The sequence below is a fragment of the Calliphora vicina genome, chromosome 4 (genome assembly GCF_958450345.1).
Source record: "Calliphora vicina chromosome 4, idCalVici1.1, whole genome shotgun sequence".
Taxonomy (NCBI): domain Eukaryota; kingdom Metazoa; phylum Arthropoda; class Insecta; order Diptera; family Calliphoridae; genus Calliphora; species Calliphora vicina.
The window spans coordinates 27,467-46,741 of NC_088783.1; the positions used below are offsets into that span (position 1 = coordinate 27,467).

Below are 19,275 nucleotides of genomic sequence, written 5' to 3' on the forward strand. Positions count from 1 at the left end.
TGGTATTCAACATCTTACAACAGCACCATTTCATCCTTCTTCGAATGGTAATGCAGAAAGGTTTGTACGTACATTTAAAACTTCTATTAAAAAACAATTAACAGATGGTTCTAGCTTACAAGCATCAGTGCTTGCTTATTTAACAACATATAGAACTAGTCCAAACTCATGTGGAAAATCTACCGCAGAACTTTTACATGGTCGACAACATCGAACGTTACTCTCTCTCTTAAGCCCTACTAATACTCACAACCCATGCTCGAATAAAATAAAACCTCATATTCAAATTAATGATAATATCTTATGTCGAAACTTTTCGGAAGGGGATAAATGGGTACCTGGAAAAATAATAAAATCTCTTGGAAGTATGATGTTTCTAATTCCTTTTCATAAAATAAAACAAGCATTAACACTAATTTGTATATAGTAAAAAAATAATAAATTAAAATTTTATTTTTCTTTAAAAAAATTAACAAACATACGAATAAAATGTATATATATATGTAGGTACATGTTTTTTCATTATATTTTCTAAAGAAATTATCACTATTTTCACATTTGATAAGAGTAATTGTTAAGATTTGTTTCATTTACTTAGGAACATTATTTATGATTATTGTTTTTGCAATAATATCATATTTTCAAATCTGTGATAATTATGTATGACTAACTATATGTATGTACAGCGTTCAATACAATACAAAAAACTTAAAAACTATATGTCTATATGTACATACATACATAAGTACTATGTATAGTATATGTACATATGTATGTATTCACAATGGTGCATACATATCTACAGGTATATATTGTACATTGAAAAATAATGATTGATATTTTGAATAAAACCTTTTGAATAAAAATTTAAGGACTTATAATAATTTATGTATTTTAATTACATATTTGTTTAATGATATACATATGTAAATATGTACATACATATGTATGTAGTATGTACACAGAGATAACATATTCGTTGTGATAACCAAATTTATAGCCAATCGGCTCTAGCTAAAGAAAGTTAATTGGAAAAAAAGAATTATGATTGAAATATCCCAATTTTTGTCAGCCACAACAGAAAAATTCTGTCATTAATACTGAATGATTCAAAATAGGTACAAAATCGGTTATCACAACCAAAACAGTTTTCTTTGTATATATGATAATGATATACATATGTATGTTGGTATATACTTATGTATTATGAAATAAATTTAATAAAAGGGGATGAAAAAAAAAATGTTATTCGGCACATGATATGATTAGTATGTAAAATTGGTATAAAAAACGTAGTTGATTTCAAAATTAAAGAACAAAATAATAATAATAATAATAATAATAATAATAATAATGAGAAAAGGTAGTTATGTTGGTTTTTAAGGTAATTTTTGAAGCTATTTTCCTCTTTCATGTCACAATGGACAACAGAAAAATGAGAATAGCGCGCGAATAGTGTAATAAAAATCACAGCAAAAAATCAGTACATTTTATTGTTAAACATATTTAATTAAATTAACTTAAAATTTCGCTCCAAATGATTGAAATTTAAGTTTCTATATCACAAGCGTACGTGTTCTCTGAGTAAAAATTAAATACGTATTTTGCTTTTGTTGCAATAAGAAATCAAATGTTCAATTTTCACCAGCTTAGAGCCTATTTACATTGGGGATTAAGCGCAGCAATTGTATTTGTATTTACTTTCAAAAATGATTCCTAACACCTTTAAAGGTTACACTCATCTAATTTGTGCCTTGCATCTTGTAATATTAATATTTGACAACAACAACAATTCAAAAGCAAAACATGAAAAATAACCTATAATCGCATGGGTTGCGACATCGTGCATCTTTCCCTACCCCGTTAGCTTCTCAACACTTCAAGCCAACAATCAAACAAACAAACAAGTTTCTGTGATTTATCGCATGAAATGTTGCCAATGTAAATAGGACCTTACTCGCATGTGTTGTAGAAACTTCTAGATAAATGTTTTATTCATAATAACATTTTAAATTTATCATCGTTTAATAAAACTTAATTTCAATTCAAAGAGTTTTAGTTTATTATTATATAAAAAGTGTAAAATACTTAATTTTGTTATTGGAATAATTCGAGATAAGTATTCATACATATAAACGAATTATGCTCTTTATCTGATCGAGTTTCATCGTCAGCATGTATCAAAGAGAGATATTATAGATAGGCCTTATTTATAAAGTGCATTTAAATTTATCAAAGCTTAATAAATCAAATTTTGTACGGAAATTTTGTTTTATAATCTTTTGATAAATTTAAAAATTGTTTATGCATATGGGGGTACGAAAATAAGATATTTTTTAATATTTCTGTGTATTATTAGTGTGCTATGTATCGACATGGAGCAAAATATTGCAATCGTGTTGTAGTTTTGGGTATGATGCTTCAACATGTTTACACAATATTTATGTTATGCATTGGAATGCCCAAGACATTACAACTGAGTCAGCAGCTGCACAGCTGGAATAAGTTTTTCGTAAAAGGAAAACCGATATTCTCCTTTCAAATGAGACTTTTTTGTCAAACAATTCTAATGGTAAGGAGCTCTTCAGCCACTACCTCTAATCCAGCCACTACATATATTACCCAAATGAACATACTCGCTTTGGACAAAATATCAACCCAGTCCAGTCGTCTACAGTAGACATTATTTTATCAAACTCTTGTCTCAATTTTTCAGCCCTTGACATATTCAGTTCCTGCAGACTAGTCAGTAATTAGAAGCTGGGTGGAAAATGAAATTAGGTGCCAGGACATTGACCAACCTGTTACTAATACAGGTAATCTAGACTTTTATTTTAATTAATTAATATCTATTGTCATTGAAGCTTTTAAGAAAACACGGTTGCAAACATTCTTGGCAACGAGAAATTTCTGATATTAGTAAAATGTTAATTAATCAGAGAATTAAGTACAAACGAAAATATCAAAGATGTAGGGATTTATTTATATAATTGGACATTTTCTAAATAAGACTCCACTGAGACTCTTTTGTAATTAAAGAATAATAATTGGTGGTTGTTTTAAAATTTCGTATAACATTGATGTGTTTACAAGCTTTTTTAGACTACTTTTCCTTAATACTGTGATATTAGCAGTTTCTGTATTTAATTATTTAGTTGTTAATTGTTGTAATACTTTTAAGTAAATCCTCAAAACATTGCAACTAATTATTTTATAGAGGTTTCAATAAAGATATGTATTAATTAATTAAAGAAAAATATTTTAATATTACTTTTGTTTTCAGCTTTCGTATGTTTGAAAATTTGTAACTTAAATTATTTTTCTGTTTGAAGTTTTTTCAAATGTTTGTGGTTTATTTATTAATTTTATTGGACGCACAATATTTAAAAACGATATTATGATAATATCGTTTTCAATAATAAGTCAATATCGCTTTCGCTATCATATCATTCTCTGGTTTATTGGGTTATGGGAATACAATTTTGATTTTTATGATTTAGATTATTGTTTTAATTGTTTTATTAGAATTCCTAACCAAAATGCTAAGTAACTATTATTCTATGTCCATAGAAGCGTTACTGAGAGGGAAAAAACCTAAGTCTGTTGTCAAAAACCTAAGTCGTGAGAATGTATTAGTACATAGTTTTGAGATTGTATTGGTGCCTTTTTAATTTTCACCAGACACACAGAGTTGTATAAAAATGTTTAAATTTTAATTTATTTAAATTTTCTTCTATTTTCAGTGCCAAAAATTTAAACTCTGTTCCATAGAATAAACACATAGAACGGAAGGAGAGAGTAATATATATGGAAAAATTACTCTCTTTTCACACATACGGGTGAAACAATAACAAAATACATGCAATACATTCTCATGAATTAGGTTTTTGGCTCTCAGTTACCTATCTAGTTGTTGTCTATGCTCTGTTCTATAAATTAAATTCCACCACAAATAAAATTAAGTGTCAAAAATTAATAAAAAATATTTTTTTTCGTTAGAGCAAAATAAACGTGTTTCGGTAAAAAAGTGTTCTGAAAAGTATTCAAAGAATTTGCCAAATATTGTGTAGAAGTGTAATAAAGAGGTTCGGTCTGTATTTAATCGGAAAATAACAGTTAAAATTTCATGTAATTTGATATGTTTAATTCTCTCAAAAGTATGTTGAATTCACATATCACAAGCAGCGTTGCCGCTTTGGACCAAAATTGGTAGTTTCAAGTTAACAAATTGACTTCTGGTAGTTTGGTTGGTTTGTTTCGATATTTGTCGTATTTTGGTAGGCTACGATATTTCTGAATACATAAGTATTTTTAAGAACAAAATAATTAAAATAATAACGAAAAAACTACTTATGTTAAGCCAAAATAATATTCTATAATATGAAGATAGCATTTTCTTAAATATTTAGTTTAGTCAGGTAAATGTGTATTTATTTAGTAGTGTTGAGTTCAAAAAATGCCAAAGGGCTCTCAAAACTTTTATTTTCTAATAATATGTGTTATTATTCAATATTTCAGTTTCATCTGACACTTTAAATGTCCAATTATGGAAATTAGGACGCGTAATTTATTTCTATATGAAACTTATTTGTGTTGAATTTTTTCGGGATACCAACACTTTTAGGAGTTTTATGCTCGTTTAAGTAATTTTCGGAAGCGGGACTTATATGGGAGCTATGGTCAATTATGAATTGAATTTTTAGGTGTAATTTATTTGTAAAAATGTTATTTAATATCTATATAAATCAAGCATTTATGACGGATAATGTCTTATTTCTGGAGGACATTTATATGGGGGCTATGTGAAATACATGGACAACCAGCCAGACAGACGTACGGAAGGACATCGTTAAATCGACTCAAAAATAAAATCTCGAAAACTGAACGATTTTAACATATTTATGATTGTAGTGTTATTAAATAACTTTCTTCCTCTGCACAGAGAAACAGATTCGTAGTAGCAACCGAATTTGTTGCCAATCAAATGATTCGGTTGCACACATAGAATTTTTCGGTTCTTTCAACAGAAAGTCAGTTAATAAAGAAGAAATTCGGTTGAAATAACCAAATTTTTGTTACTCCTTCTAAAAATGTTTACCCACAACTGTAAAATTCGGTTACTAAGGTAGAATCATTCGATTGGCAACAAATTCGATTGCCATCACGAATTTGGTTTCTCTGTGTGGGTAATTTTATAGCAGCAATTATATAATTTTAAGTTAACTATTAATTTTGAAACGAATCCATACAGCATTTCTCAAATATTATAAATTTGGTAGGTTTTGGTAGGTTTTAATTAAAAATTTGGTAAGAAAAATATTTTATGAGTGGCAACGCTGGTGGCAACGCTGATCACAAGTACGTGTGAAGAGAGTAATTATTGTTACTCTCAGCTTACTCTCAGTTGCGCCTCTAGTTGAACAAAGTTATTGCATTCGATTTTGATTCTCCAGAGAAAAGGAAATAAAAAATACAGAGCAAAAGTTTAATAAATAAAAATTTAAATTTTTTCAAGAACATTATTAAAAATTCGTTTAAATAATTAGTTTTTTGTTAATGAACAGAAAATGTTCGTATTAGTTGGGATTGTAAACTCAAAATCTGCTATAATATTTCAGAAAAAATTGAAATACATAAATATAAAGATAAAAAATTAATTATTTTGCATAGCACATTCACACAATATCATTCACTCGTTTGTATAGTAGTGTGACCAATTATTTGACTCCTTTTCTCAACCGCGTTTCGAATAGTTGTAGCTTTTCTTTCTTGTGTTGATTGGTGATGTTTTAGTTTTAAAATTGCTGCAACTTTGTATTATTGTAGGGAAATACAACTCATATATAGCATAAAAAACCGATGGAATGACCACCCTCTTATATGTACAAATTCAATTTTGTTTATAATTAACACTTTCATACAACATACGTACAAAAGTATTAAATTTTTACAATATCCGGATTCTTAGGAATTAAAAAATTAAAATTATATACATAAAATTGATCACAATTATGTTTTTGTTATAATCATTAAAGATGTTTGCGTTCTCATTGGTAATTCCAGTGCCGTAAATCTTTTCGCACTCTCCACAACATTAGCTCTAGGCAGGCTCGGGAATCTTCATAGCTACTGTGACCCATATTACTGCACTGTATGTCACGTTTTAAAAAAGATTTTGTTAAATTCTTGAGAGATCTTCTGTATGGATATCCCGTTGAGTGACTAAAGATCACTGAAGTGTCCACGATCGTTTTGTGTACTAAACGCAAAACCCTCAAATCATTATCTAAACCATGACCAATGAGTATAGTATCGGCATCGAAGAGGTTTAACAAGTCGTGTTGTACTTCGGCAAAAGTTTTAATAGAGTTATTCGAGTCAGCTAAGAAATCTTTTTCAGAAACACCCGAAAAACGAGTATTATAATCGATTACTTCGGCTTGTGGTCTCACGTAATATTCATAAACCAAGGCGCCATCATAGCCCACCACAGTGACTTTGGTGACTTCCAAACCCAAGCCTGTATAAGACATTTCACAGTCGATGGCATATACTTTTGTATAGTTGTGAAGTTTCGTCTCCCTGTGTTGCGTGTGCACGAAATCTGTGTACGGGCCATTTATGCCTACTACAGCACCATTCCAAACGTGCAAGGGATGCCGAGAGCACCCTTCACTAAGCTCTTCATCTTGGCAGCAAGAATAAATATTGGTGTAGCATTTGCCGTTGTAGACATTACTCAGTTTACCCCAGTGATAAGTGCACGAATCGAAAGACAAGTACTCGCCTTCTTCATTGACTTGGAACATTTTGGAACACCGCACACATTGTTTGTCTATGGAATTACAATACTCCGAAAATATTTGGTAAACACCATCAGGTGTATAGAAAGCCATTACAGGTGCAATTGCGTCATCTTCACCAATTTCACTTGAATCGGAGTCGGTGGAGCGGGGACTAGATTCATCAGAACCATGGCCCGAATCGATTGAACTGTTAGCATACCATTGTTGCCCACAGGAACTCGAATAAAAATCATCACTTTTATTGATTACGTCAGATTTTTTCCGACCATAAAAATGACAATGATGACGTTGATTGTCTTTAGTTACAGCTTCCTCGGCCAAATGTTTTGGCAAACATTTGAAAATATCAACGCTACCCTCATTGTGAACTGATTCTACAGGGAAGCCGAATACTCTTAGAAGATTTGGATCGATTACATACCGTCTCATTTGTTGAACCATTTCCTGTTCGTTCATGTTCAATTTGGTAAATTGTCTCAAAGGTGATATCAACGATTTTGCAGATTTTTTTAAAATATCCGTGTTACGCTTACAAGCAGTTGGCGATGCAGTGGGTGAGGAATTGACTGAATTTGTTGGTGAGCTTGAAGCCGATGACGAAACTGAAGAGTTTATAGATGTTGTTGAAGAAGCGGATGACAAGGAACTACGAACAGGCGAATTCAATTCCAAAGTGCTTAGGCCTTGAATGTACGACTTTGATATTTTTCTATTATTCAAAACCGCCTTCAAAGCGGCAGCTTTTGTGCATTGCTTTCTTAAGTTTAATGCGCCATTGGTTGATATCTGTTTTACTCCATTAGGTTTAACATTATCTATAGTTTCCTCATCAGTATCCATGAGTTTGACATTTGTGCTAATGTTAGTAGCATCCATGGTAATATGGTGTTGATTACGTTTCTGGTGTTTCTTTTGTCTCTGTTTTGTTGCCTTTTTTGATGAATTTGCGCGCACTGAATACGTTGAACACAAATCCTCATTACTGGAGCTACAGTTTAAATCATCACTACCACCTGCTTCACTAGATATACTGTTACGATGAGCTGCATTATGACATGTAGCCATTTTGTCTAAAAAGAAACGAAAATAAAAAAGATATTTTTAATTGTAACATTATCAAAAATATTTTAAAACATTTTTTTAATAATTCGGTATCTCGGGAGCTAATGGAGATATCGTAACGAAATTTCACATGGTTGTTTAAAAAATCGCCAAAAAAAAACATTTATGATCCGCATATATACATATATACATAAAACACAAAAAATGTTATAGGCTCTGAAACCATCCAACCGATGGTCTCCAAACTTAAGGTGACCATACGTCCTCTTTTTAGAGGACAATCATCTATTTTAACTGGCTGTCATCTATAAAATTTGTGTCCTCTATCTGCCATCTTTTTCCATAATCTGCCATCTTTTGTCATCTTAATTTTATTTATTTTTATATTTTAAGTAAAAATTCGCTTTTATTTTAATCTTTCTCCAAACATGTTAGTTTTCTTCCTACATTTCTTGTTCTAGTGGCTTGGGACACGTTAATGGCCTGGGGAATTTTTAATAACTTTAAAATTTTGTAACCAATTTTTGTCCTTTATACCTCATTAGACCAACAATTATTCACATTTCGATTCATTGAAATTAAATTGCAAAAGTAACTATTTAAAATTTTTACAAAAACTGAAAAAATTGCAAATGTACCTCAAAACTTCAGCGTCGTTGCGCCACCAGTTAACGTAATCCTATCATACTAATATTTTAGACAACGTATTTCAACAATACATAGAACACTACAATCTTAGAGCACTCTAATATACATACCAAAGTATACCAAATAGTCCCTTCACCTTCGTGAGAAGGGTATATATGTATAAGATTGTCATTCCGTTTGTAATTTCTACATTTTTCATTTCCTTCCCTATAAAGTATATATATTCTGGATCCTTATAGATAGCGGAGACGATTAAGCCATGTCCGTCTGTCTGTCCGTTGAAATCAATTTTCTGAAGACCCCAGAGATCATCGGGATCCAAATCTTCAATAATTCGGTCAGACATGCTTTCGAGAAGTTTGCTATTTAAAATCAGCAAAATCGGTCCATAAATAACGGAGATATGCAAAAAACCGGGACAACCTCGATTTTTGACCTATTTTTGATCTATATCTGGATTACTAAGTCATTAATATAGACAATATGGATATCTAATGATAGATATTTCAAAGTCCATTGCAACGATGTAGATAAGGCTATAGTAAGTTGGACCTACAATGGGTCAAAATCGGGAAAAATATTTTTTTAACCGGATTTTTTTTTTCATCAAAAATTTTTTTTTGTCATACATTTTTTTCCAAAAAAAAAAATTTAAAAACTAAAAAAAAATTTTTTTAAAAAATTTGGAAAAAACTTTTTTTAAAAAAATTAAAAAAACAATTTCAAAAAAAAAAATGAAAAAAAAATAATTAAATTTTGTTTGCCTAAAAATATTTATTTTAAAGTATAATTTGGTGAAGTGTATATAAGATTCGGCACAGCCGAATTAGCTCTGTTACTTGTTTAAAATTACTCTCTCACATATACGGGTACCAAGGTTGCCAATTTAGCCATTTTCCGGCTAGATCTAGCGATTTTATTTTCATTTAGCCATACAAATATGGCTAGATTTAATCTAGCCATTTTATTTTGTCTTAGCCTTTTTTATTTTATACTTTTCTTGAACATTTTTGGAATTTTTTAAAAATAAAACAGTATTTTTTATCAAATGACAAAGAAACAGTACTTTTAAACAAATTCGTCGGTTGATGTTTTGATGAGAATATTATTGGTTTTATAAAAACAGGCTTCGAAATTGTTTCCAAAACAAACACATCAGGCATATTCAAAAACCAATAACACAGTGGAACAAAATTGACATTTTGCTTTGGTGCCGCGGAAAATGTTTTTGATAAAACATGTATGGGACATTTCATAGTCAAAACTACTTTAGTTTTTTTTGAGCAGCTCTTGTTTTTAAGATATCGCGGTTTTAATTTTTTTGGTTATTCTGTATTTTTTTTCTTTTTGCTTGATTTTTTCATAAATGGAGACTAAAATTAAAAATTTATTTTTGTACTGGTGTTCTACACAAAATTATCTTTTCTTTGACATCAATTTTGTTTATCCAAATTTCAGGATATATTGGTGATATCGCAAGGAAGTTGAAAATTAAGTTTTTTCAGTTTCATCCTTATAAGTTTGACCTGTGGTAAAAGGGTTCAAATTTTTTTCACTATATACAATAAAAACATATCAAAAAACTAATTTATATAAAAATATTAAAAATATACCAAACTATTTGGCAAATAACTCAAAGTTTTACAATATTTTTCATATGTTTTTCGTATTAAAAAATTATACAAATGTTCGTAACTTGAATGTTTTACACCTGCAAGATTATACATAAACTAAAGATTTAATCAAAAATGTTTTTTTTGTCCTAAATATAATTTCTCTTGTTATATTATTTCATTATAGCTAGTAAGTTGAGATGCTGTGTTAAAGATCCTAATATGTTTTCTTACATTTGTGGCGAATATATATTAAAAGATCAGCGAAAATCAATTATATACCTTGATCTTCAATTGTATTTTGCTTACTTTGGTATTCAAATTATCAACTTAGACAATTCCTGGATATATAATGTAGAAATAAATCTATATGTTTGTAAAAATTATTTTTTTTCTATAAATTACTATATTTTCAATAAAAAAATATTTTCACCAAAAACGCTGTAAATCACGTAAATACAAAATTCGCAATATTTTAAAAATGTCAAATGAAGTATTTATATTGCTGTAGTTAGATTTAAATGTGTTAAGAAATAAGACTAATGACTACCTAAAAATTTATTTATAAAAAAAATAGTTTTTTAGCATGTAAAATTTCGGGATATTATCTAAATATTTCATTAAATTGTTAACTAATTTTTCATTTTAATTAAAAACTATGTTCGCTATAATGCCTTGAATTTTCAGAGCTAAATTTTTATTTAAAATTTTCATAATGCACAATTTTATTAAGGATAAAGCTAAAAGAGTCAAATTTCAACTTTCCTGAAAGATCAGACAAATATGCCAAAGCATCCATTAGAATTATTATAGTCAAAAGAGGCATATGTTTACGTAGAGCAGCCTCATGCTAAAAAAATTTCACATTCTTAGCTGCATTACCCAAATTTTTTAAGAAAAACACCAAAGAATAGGGTATTCAATGAAAATATAAAAACCGCGATATTTCGAAAACGCGAGCTGACTGGAAAACAACAAATATAACATAGTAATGAGGGTTCATCAGCTTGTACAAAACGTAGTTCAAATCTCGGGCACCAAAATCACTGTTCCGCAGTGTAATCAATGTTTAATTTATCAAAAAGGAAAAATATTGATATTACAACATTTATCTCCATTTTCTGAATCTCTGGTTATTTTTTTACCGTGGCGATATACTGATAGTTCTCATACAAAAATTATATTAATTGAAAGTATATCGTTACGAAAAACGATAACTGGAGATTGAGAAAATGGGGGTTAATCTGATAAACCCCATTAACACGAAGTCGGTAACAATTATTTTAAAAATCTGTCAGTATAACTATTAGTTAACACATAACCAGACTTCGTGGTAATGGGGGCAAGAAATGTAATATTTATGAATTTGTATTAATTTATTTTTGGGTTTTAGCCATTTCTAGCCATTTTTAATACAAAATCTAGCCATTTTCTGAGCTGAAGAGTTGGCAACCTTGACGGTTGCCAACTGATGATGAATAATTTTATCATAATATGTTGTTCTCAGATTATGATAAGCATTAAGCCGAGAGCACCATAATATGATAAGTCCTTCATCATATAAATGGTTGTCACAAACATATATATGTTTACTGTAACCATATATATGGTTGAGACAATCATGTGAATCGTAAGTTAACCATATTATGGTTACCAGAATCATGTAAATGGTTACTGTGACTATAATATTGTTAAAAAACTTGTAACAATATTGAAATGGTTACAGTAACCATGCCCAACTATATTTTTTCTCTGCGTGCAGTAATGAAAAGAATGGAAGATAGTTTAAAATTGTCCCTCAAATACTTATATAAATGGAAAATAAAAGTAAATGATTGTAAAACACAAGGGGAGTTTTAATCCCACTAACAGATACAGATATCAAATATTTATTTTAGATACTTAATAAAAAATTTACCATTAATTAGAAAATAATGTATTTTTGTGTGTTAGTTTTTAGTTTTACAACAATTGAATAAAACAAAAATAAATTTAATATCGCATCTACAACACGTTCTATTTACTTTTGAATTTGCATAAAATACGCATAAGCGGTATTCAGTGTTTGCGTTTTAGGCTTGAAATTGTTTGCTATTGCAATTCTTTTGTCATTGACAGTGAGCGGTATTTTAAGCAACTTTGCAATGCTAGATGCAAATTAGGTAACAGCTGATATACAGAATTATTGGTCGTGAAAATTTACAAAAATATGTTTGATTATTTTGTGCAATTGTTTTAAAATGTAATTTGTAATTTGTATTTCATCCAGCGTCGACTTTTTGTTGGGTTTTTCTCTTTTTAATTTTTTATTTAGAGTTTTCGGATCCATAGCGCAGTGGGGGAATTGAAAAAAGGTGGAAATAAATATGTAACTTCTAAACGAATAGCCCGATTTTAATAAAATTGTGTTGATAAGTTTCAGTTTTGAATTTGTGCTTATACCACCAAGAGGGGCCGAGCTACAATGTCCCAAAGTGGGCCACCTCGGGTATATCAAAAATTAAAAATAATGAATGAAACTTTCCATACAAATGCAAAAGTGAAAAAGATATTTGTGAATTGTTAATGGCAATCCGACAATTCCCAAAAAAACTTTTCAAAAATTCCAAAATTGGGATATTTTAGATTTTTGGATCTATTAAAGGCACAAAACTCGGGGCTATGAAATCCCTTTGCACGATATTGAACAACATATTGGGACATACAAAACATATGTAATTTTTTGATAGTAGCTATGCGATTAGAGAATATGTTGTCTAAAGTTCAAATTTACATAAAAACAAGTAAGAAAGTATGGTCGGTCAAGCCCGACCATATAATACCCTACACCAAGTAAATGAGTAAAAATATTTTTCTTTTAAAATATCAATAATTTACATTTTTGAGTGATTTTCGGAAGTGGGCCTTATATGGGAGCTATGACCAATTATGGACCGATCACCATAAAATTAGGTCGTGTGATTTATGTCTATATTAAAGTTAACTATGTTGAATTTTGTGTGTATACCAACATTTTTAAGCGATTTATGCACGTTAAAGTGATTTTCGGAAGCGGGTCTATATGGGAGCTATGACTAATTATGGACCGATCGTAACAAAATTGGGTGACATGAATTTTGTATATATAAAACTTATTTGGAGCGAAATTTGTGTAGATACATAGATAAATTAAACGTTTATGACCGATAAAGTCCAATTTCGAGGGGACATTTGTATGGGGGCTAGGTGAAATAATGGACCGATTTCAGCCAGTTTCAATAGGCTTGGTCCTTATGCCGAAAAAGTAATATGCACCAAATTTGATCGAAATATCTTCAAAATTGCGACCTGTACTCTGCGCACAAGGTTTACATGGACAGCCAGCCAGCCAGCCAGCCAGCCAGCCAGCCAGCCAGCCAACCAGACGGACGGACGGACATCGTTTAATCGTAGACTAATATTTTTGGGCGTTACAAACATCTGCACAAACGCATAATACCCTCCCCACTATGGTGGTGTAGGGTATAAATAGGTCTACTTCGGAAGGCTCTGGACCACGCAATAATACGAATTTTGCTAGGCAATGCTCGTTGAAAAAAAGCTATACAGTTTTAGTATTGCGCAAAAGCAATGATGTGACAATTGCAATTCTGTGTACATATTTTGTTGTTGGATTATAAACAAAAGCTACAGTATTTTGCATTTACGCTTTCGCAAGACAATAAGCATCAAATACTGAACTCCACTATATAGTTTTTGTGTTTTTATTTGTTTTTCTTTTAACATGCCATTCAGAGTATCGATATAGATAATAATACAAACTTAAAAATATACAGGAATCATATAATTTTAAGCTAGTCTGGGCCTTCGCTTGCAAACAGCGTGGTCAATTTAAATTTTTAAGTAACATTATTTTTTAATTTTTGTCGTCCTAATTTCTGAAATCGAACGCTGTGCGAGGCTGACATTTTTTAATTACGAATTAAGATTTTAGTGAATTAAGCTCAAATTGATTTAATTGATTAATTCGAAGCACCGAAATATCATCATAATATTAATAGGCAAGTCGATTTCTTTATACCCCTTTTACGCTCACATTATACATTCAATTTGGGCAAAAATATACCATTTTAAAAGGATTTATTCACAGATGTGCAGAATATATATTTTATATATATTATATATATAGAAAACAAAGAAAAAGACTTTAGTAATTTAAAGTCACTTAAAAAAATATATTTTGAAAGTGTTTATAAAACAAAATTTCCATTCAAAATTGTTTTTATAAACCTTTGACCAATTTAAAAACTATTTATGCATATGGGGGTAAATATGTAAATAATTGTACATAAGTAAATAGTTAATTTATAATATGTTCAGAACTGTAATTGTGACGGTTTTCAAAATTCATACGAATTAATTTCTTATCACTGCATGAAGTTTAATCAAGAATGGGACGGGTCGGAACAAATGGTGTGTCACATCCCATACTAAATATTTTGTGAACTATAATTGCAAGATTTTTCAAATTTTGTTTAAATAGCTCTTTTATCATTTTGCATAGTTTCACTGAAAATTTTCGGGATTGGAATAGTGGGCGTGGCAGACCCAATACAAAGTAAATATTTAATTTCTAATATCTGGAGAACTATAATTGTAAAAGTGTTTAAACTTTTTACGAATTAACTTCTTATTACTGTGCGGAGTTTAGCTGAATATAGACGGAATTAGATTAGAGGGCGTAGTACCTCCCATACAGTGTAAATATTGATTTCGAATATCTGGGGAACCAAAATGGGAGCGGTCGGAAAAGGAGATGAATCACCTCCCATACGAAGTAATAATTGCAAGGTTCTTCAAACTTTGTCCGCATAGCTCTCTTACCACATAGATTGGCTAAAAATGGTCGGGATAGAATTAGTGGTCGTGGCACAAAGTAAATAATTAATTTTGAATATCTGGAGAACTATAATTCTAATAGTATTTAAACTCTGTATCAATCAATTTATTACCATTCTACGGAGGTTAGCTAAAAACGAATATATTACCGATCCCTGTTCGAAGTTTAGCTAATCATTATCGGCTTAGTAGGAATGACCCCTCCCTTATAAAGGAAGTTAAAGTAAAGCTTGATATTTGGGTGGGATCAGATAAAGGAGTATCTGATCCCACAAATGTCGAAACAGAACTGACATTAGGGGCCAATCGCAAAATTTATAGCATTTTCTGATAGGAGGATTACTTTTGCGCCACCTTGTACTTACTTACTTACATATATATGAATATAGTAATATAATTTTTATTTAGATATTTTCGAATTTCTCTTCAAATATAAGCGAAGTACATATTTGAAATATTATTTGCCTAGTGTATTAAAAATTCAAATCACATTCGCTGAGAGCTTTTTCAACAATGAAAGAGACCATAATTAAATAATTTACACACCAACCAGTGATATACACTGAATCAATTAAGTCTCCGTACAGAAATACTTATAATATAAACTAGCAATTTATGGTCACTTTTCAATACATATTTAAACATTTTTTTAATTAATTTTATAAACAATTTTATAAACTAGAAATCAACATAAAAAATACAAACATTTTCATTAAAAACACAAAAAATTACATAAATTAAATAATTGTACTAAAAGTACAACAGTTAACCGATTTAATGCAAGGAATCCCAATATTAAAATTAATTGCATTAGGACCTCCATTCTGAGCAATTGTAACAACAAAGCAGGAATGGACCAGCTTTGTTGTTGTCAGGGAATGCAAAAATAAGCAAATTTCAATGGATAAAAATAAAAATATTATTTACCTGCAAAATGAAGGAAAAAGTGAAATCAATGATATTGTAAAAAGACCACGCTCTCCCATTCAGTGCGTTATTCAACAGTGCAAAAAAACCGGAACAATGGCAAATAAACCAAGAACTCAGCGTCCAAGAAAAGCCATATACTGAAATGGATCCGAAGCATTTTATGCTAACCGTAAAGCATGGAGGAGGTAACGTTATTGATTGGAGTTGAATGGTTTTATCTGGGGTGGGAAATCTAATTTTTATTGAAAAGACCATGCATACCTTAATATATTAAAAGAAAACTTGAAACAAAGTGCTGCAAACATTATGGTTGGGACGTTTGTATTGCTTCCAATAAGACAACGATCCCAAAAGGAATGTCTTATTTATAATGTTCCTAAGCAATTAAATCGCTCAGCTCAGTCACCTGATCTCAACCCGATTGAGCATCTATGGAATCACTTGGAAAGAAAGATTCGGCAGCACAATATATCGAGTAAAGATCAGCTAAAAGCCGTTATAATGGAAGAGTGGTATAAAATAGATTCCCTAACAACAACAAAGCTGTTCCATTCCATGCACTGCCATTTAAATGCTGCAATTTCTCAGAAAGCAGGACCTACCACATATGAAATGCAATTAATTTTAATATTGGGATTCCTTGCCTTAAAACGGTTGGTGATACCCTTAGTACAATTATTGAATTTGTGTAATTTTTTATGTTTTTAATGAAAATGTTTGTATTTCTTTATGTTGATTTCTATTTCATAAAATGTTTTATAAAATTAATTAAAAAATGTTTAAATATGTATTGAAAGTGACCATAAATTGATAGTTTATATTATAAGTATTTCTGTACGGAGACTTAATTGATTCACTGTATTAGCATCAGCATTTACTACTCGTATTTTATATTAAAAAAACACACACGTCTAAGTATTCAAAGTGGCACAAGAGAAAACATACTTGGCGATAATAGTTAATAAAACAAATAACAACTAACAACTAAGTGCTTAACAAATCCAAAAGAGAGATTTTTATTAATTCATCGTCAGAATCGACAAAATAAACGAACAACATTATAATAAAAATGTCCTTCAGTTTTAGTAGAAATGTCAATAAACTTTAAATTATATTTATTTTTCGTAAATCATTGGAATTATTAAAAAAATCGTTAAAAAAACATGTAAAAAAAACAAGTACGACAGTATTGTCGGTCAAGCCCAACGATATGATATCCTGCATAGTTGGGGGTAGTGCACTAAATGTTGATTGAAATCAGCATCACTCACTAAAATTGCAAAAAATTTAGTTTGCATTATTTTTTATCAGCTTTAGTGATAATGCTTATTTCTTAACTAGCACTAAAAAAATAGTGATAGTGATAATTTTTTAACTATCACTAAACGAAGATTTAGTGCAAAAATCTGCACTACAATTAATTAGTGCAAAATTTTAACCTGCAATCAAAAAAAGGCTGCATTAAACATACTATCACTAAATTTTCAAAAATGAGTAGTCATGAAATTGTTGAAACCATGATACAACAACATAAGGTACACCCCATAGTAGAAAAATAGAAGGTAGTTTCATTCTCTCTTTATTTTTTAAAATTCTACGTCTGACATGCTTAAGGATTTTGACGTTTTCGTTAAAATAGTAATACCATATTAATTAAAAATTTTCCCATATATTCTTTGAAGTTTTTGAAAAAATTAATACATAATTTTCATTAATTTGAAGAATATTAAAAAAAAATATTTACTATCAAATTGGGATCAAAGGTAAGATTTTCATTTTCAAATATTTCAAAGCTAATTTGCCAACATTATTTTAAGATTTAACAAACATGAGTTGCATTTTCCCCAACTGCGAATTTTTTTAAAGTCCCTACATTACCTAACAAACGACAACAGTGGCTGGATGTATGTAAAACTTGTCAGAGGGTGGATTATACAAACCAAACACCAGTCTTTTAAGCCTTTTGGAACGTTTAAATTAAATTTTTTTAAAATTTAATCAAAATTCTTTGTCAGGTAGCCCAAATTATCTAGCGAATGTTAGGAATTGAATCATTAACTTCCAACACAACATACTTAATACATTTTTATTTAAATACTAAATTATAAATTACACATTTTTTGTAAAAAATTTCTGTAAAATAAAAATAATTTTTAGGAATGTGGCAACGGTTTTTATAATGCTCACAAAATAAGGAAACTTCAAAAAACCTTATTTGAAAAAAAAAAATTTGACAGTAAAAAATAAATTCTCAATTATACAATTCTTGTAACGTCAAACAAAAGAAAATATGAAAAAAATCAAAATCAAAGTTTGACGTTATAGGGCTAAATATTGAAAACTCTCCCTAGTGATTCTACCTTCTACAATTATTGTATCATGGTTGAAACCACATTCGAAAAATAAAAATTTTAAATATTTTTTGTTATTTTTAATGAAATATTAGTCTTAAGTTTTAAATTAGTGTACGGGAATAAACATAAACCATTTTGAACTTAAAAATTTAGTGCACAATTTGAAGTTGCACACAAATTAGTGCATGCAAAAAAGTTGCAATAAACTGATGATTGCATTTTTTTAAATCAACTAATTTAATTTTGAGTGCAAAATTTTTTAACTCACTATCACTAATGTATAGTGAGGCTGCTAATTTTCAACTCAGCACTAAATATGAACAAAATGATTGCACTAATTTTACACTATCACTAATCGGAATTTACAAAGCACAAATCGGACAAACAATTTAGATTGTCTTTATACTGTTTTGGCGATAAAGTTTGTGACTGTCACAAAAATTCGAAATCGAGCGTAAGATGACTTAAAGTGGGGTCACTCGGTATGTATTCCATATGTATTGGGACATGTATTCAATACATATTAGGGTATTCAATTAATCGGGTTTCTGGTTTAGTCGCTTAATCGAGCAAATAATTAATAGTTTTATCAGTTTTCAAAAAAGTCAATTATTTTGTAAACTTCAAAATTAAAATTCATGTTTTCTCGTATATTTGATAAGTAAAAATTTGGTTTAAATACAGATTAGAAAAATATTAACATCTACTATATATATTTCTGAAATCGCATGATTTGTTGACAATTTATTTAAGAAATAGTAAAATGTCATAAAACATTCAAAGAAATTTTTCTCGAAACGACTTTTTTTGAATTATGACGTTGTTGCAGCAAATGAGCGATGTTTGATTTTTTTATGGTTTTAGTGAGATCTTCTGAAATAATATTTTACAAAATAATATTTTGTACATGTTGGAGAAATCAAAAGCATGATAAAGAATATTCCTTTTTGGATTGTTTTAGATTTTGATTAATTTAATATTTTC

The 19,275-nt window shown here is 29.6% G+C and overlaps 1 protein-coding gene across 1 annotated transcript in view; it reads right to left on the reverse strand.

Moving 5' to 3' along the window:
• Positions 1-416: 416 nt before the first annotated feature.
• The window catches only part of prage, a 75,255-nt gene continuing 56,396 nt past the window's right edge, over positions 417-19,275 (reverse strand). The window contains exon 3 of the mRNA XM_065508478.1: positions 417-7,876. Within this exon, the coding sequence (XP_065364550.1) occupies positions 6,048-7,876 (1,829 nt within the window). The 3' untranslated portion in view covers positions 417-6,047. The remainder of the gene's footprint in view (positions 7,877-19,275) is intronic.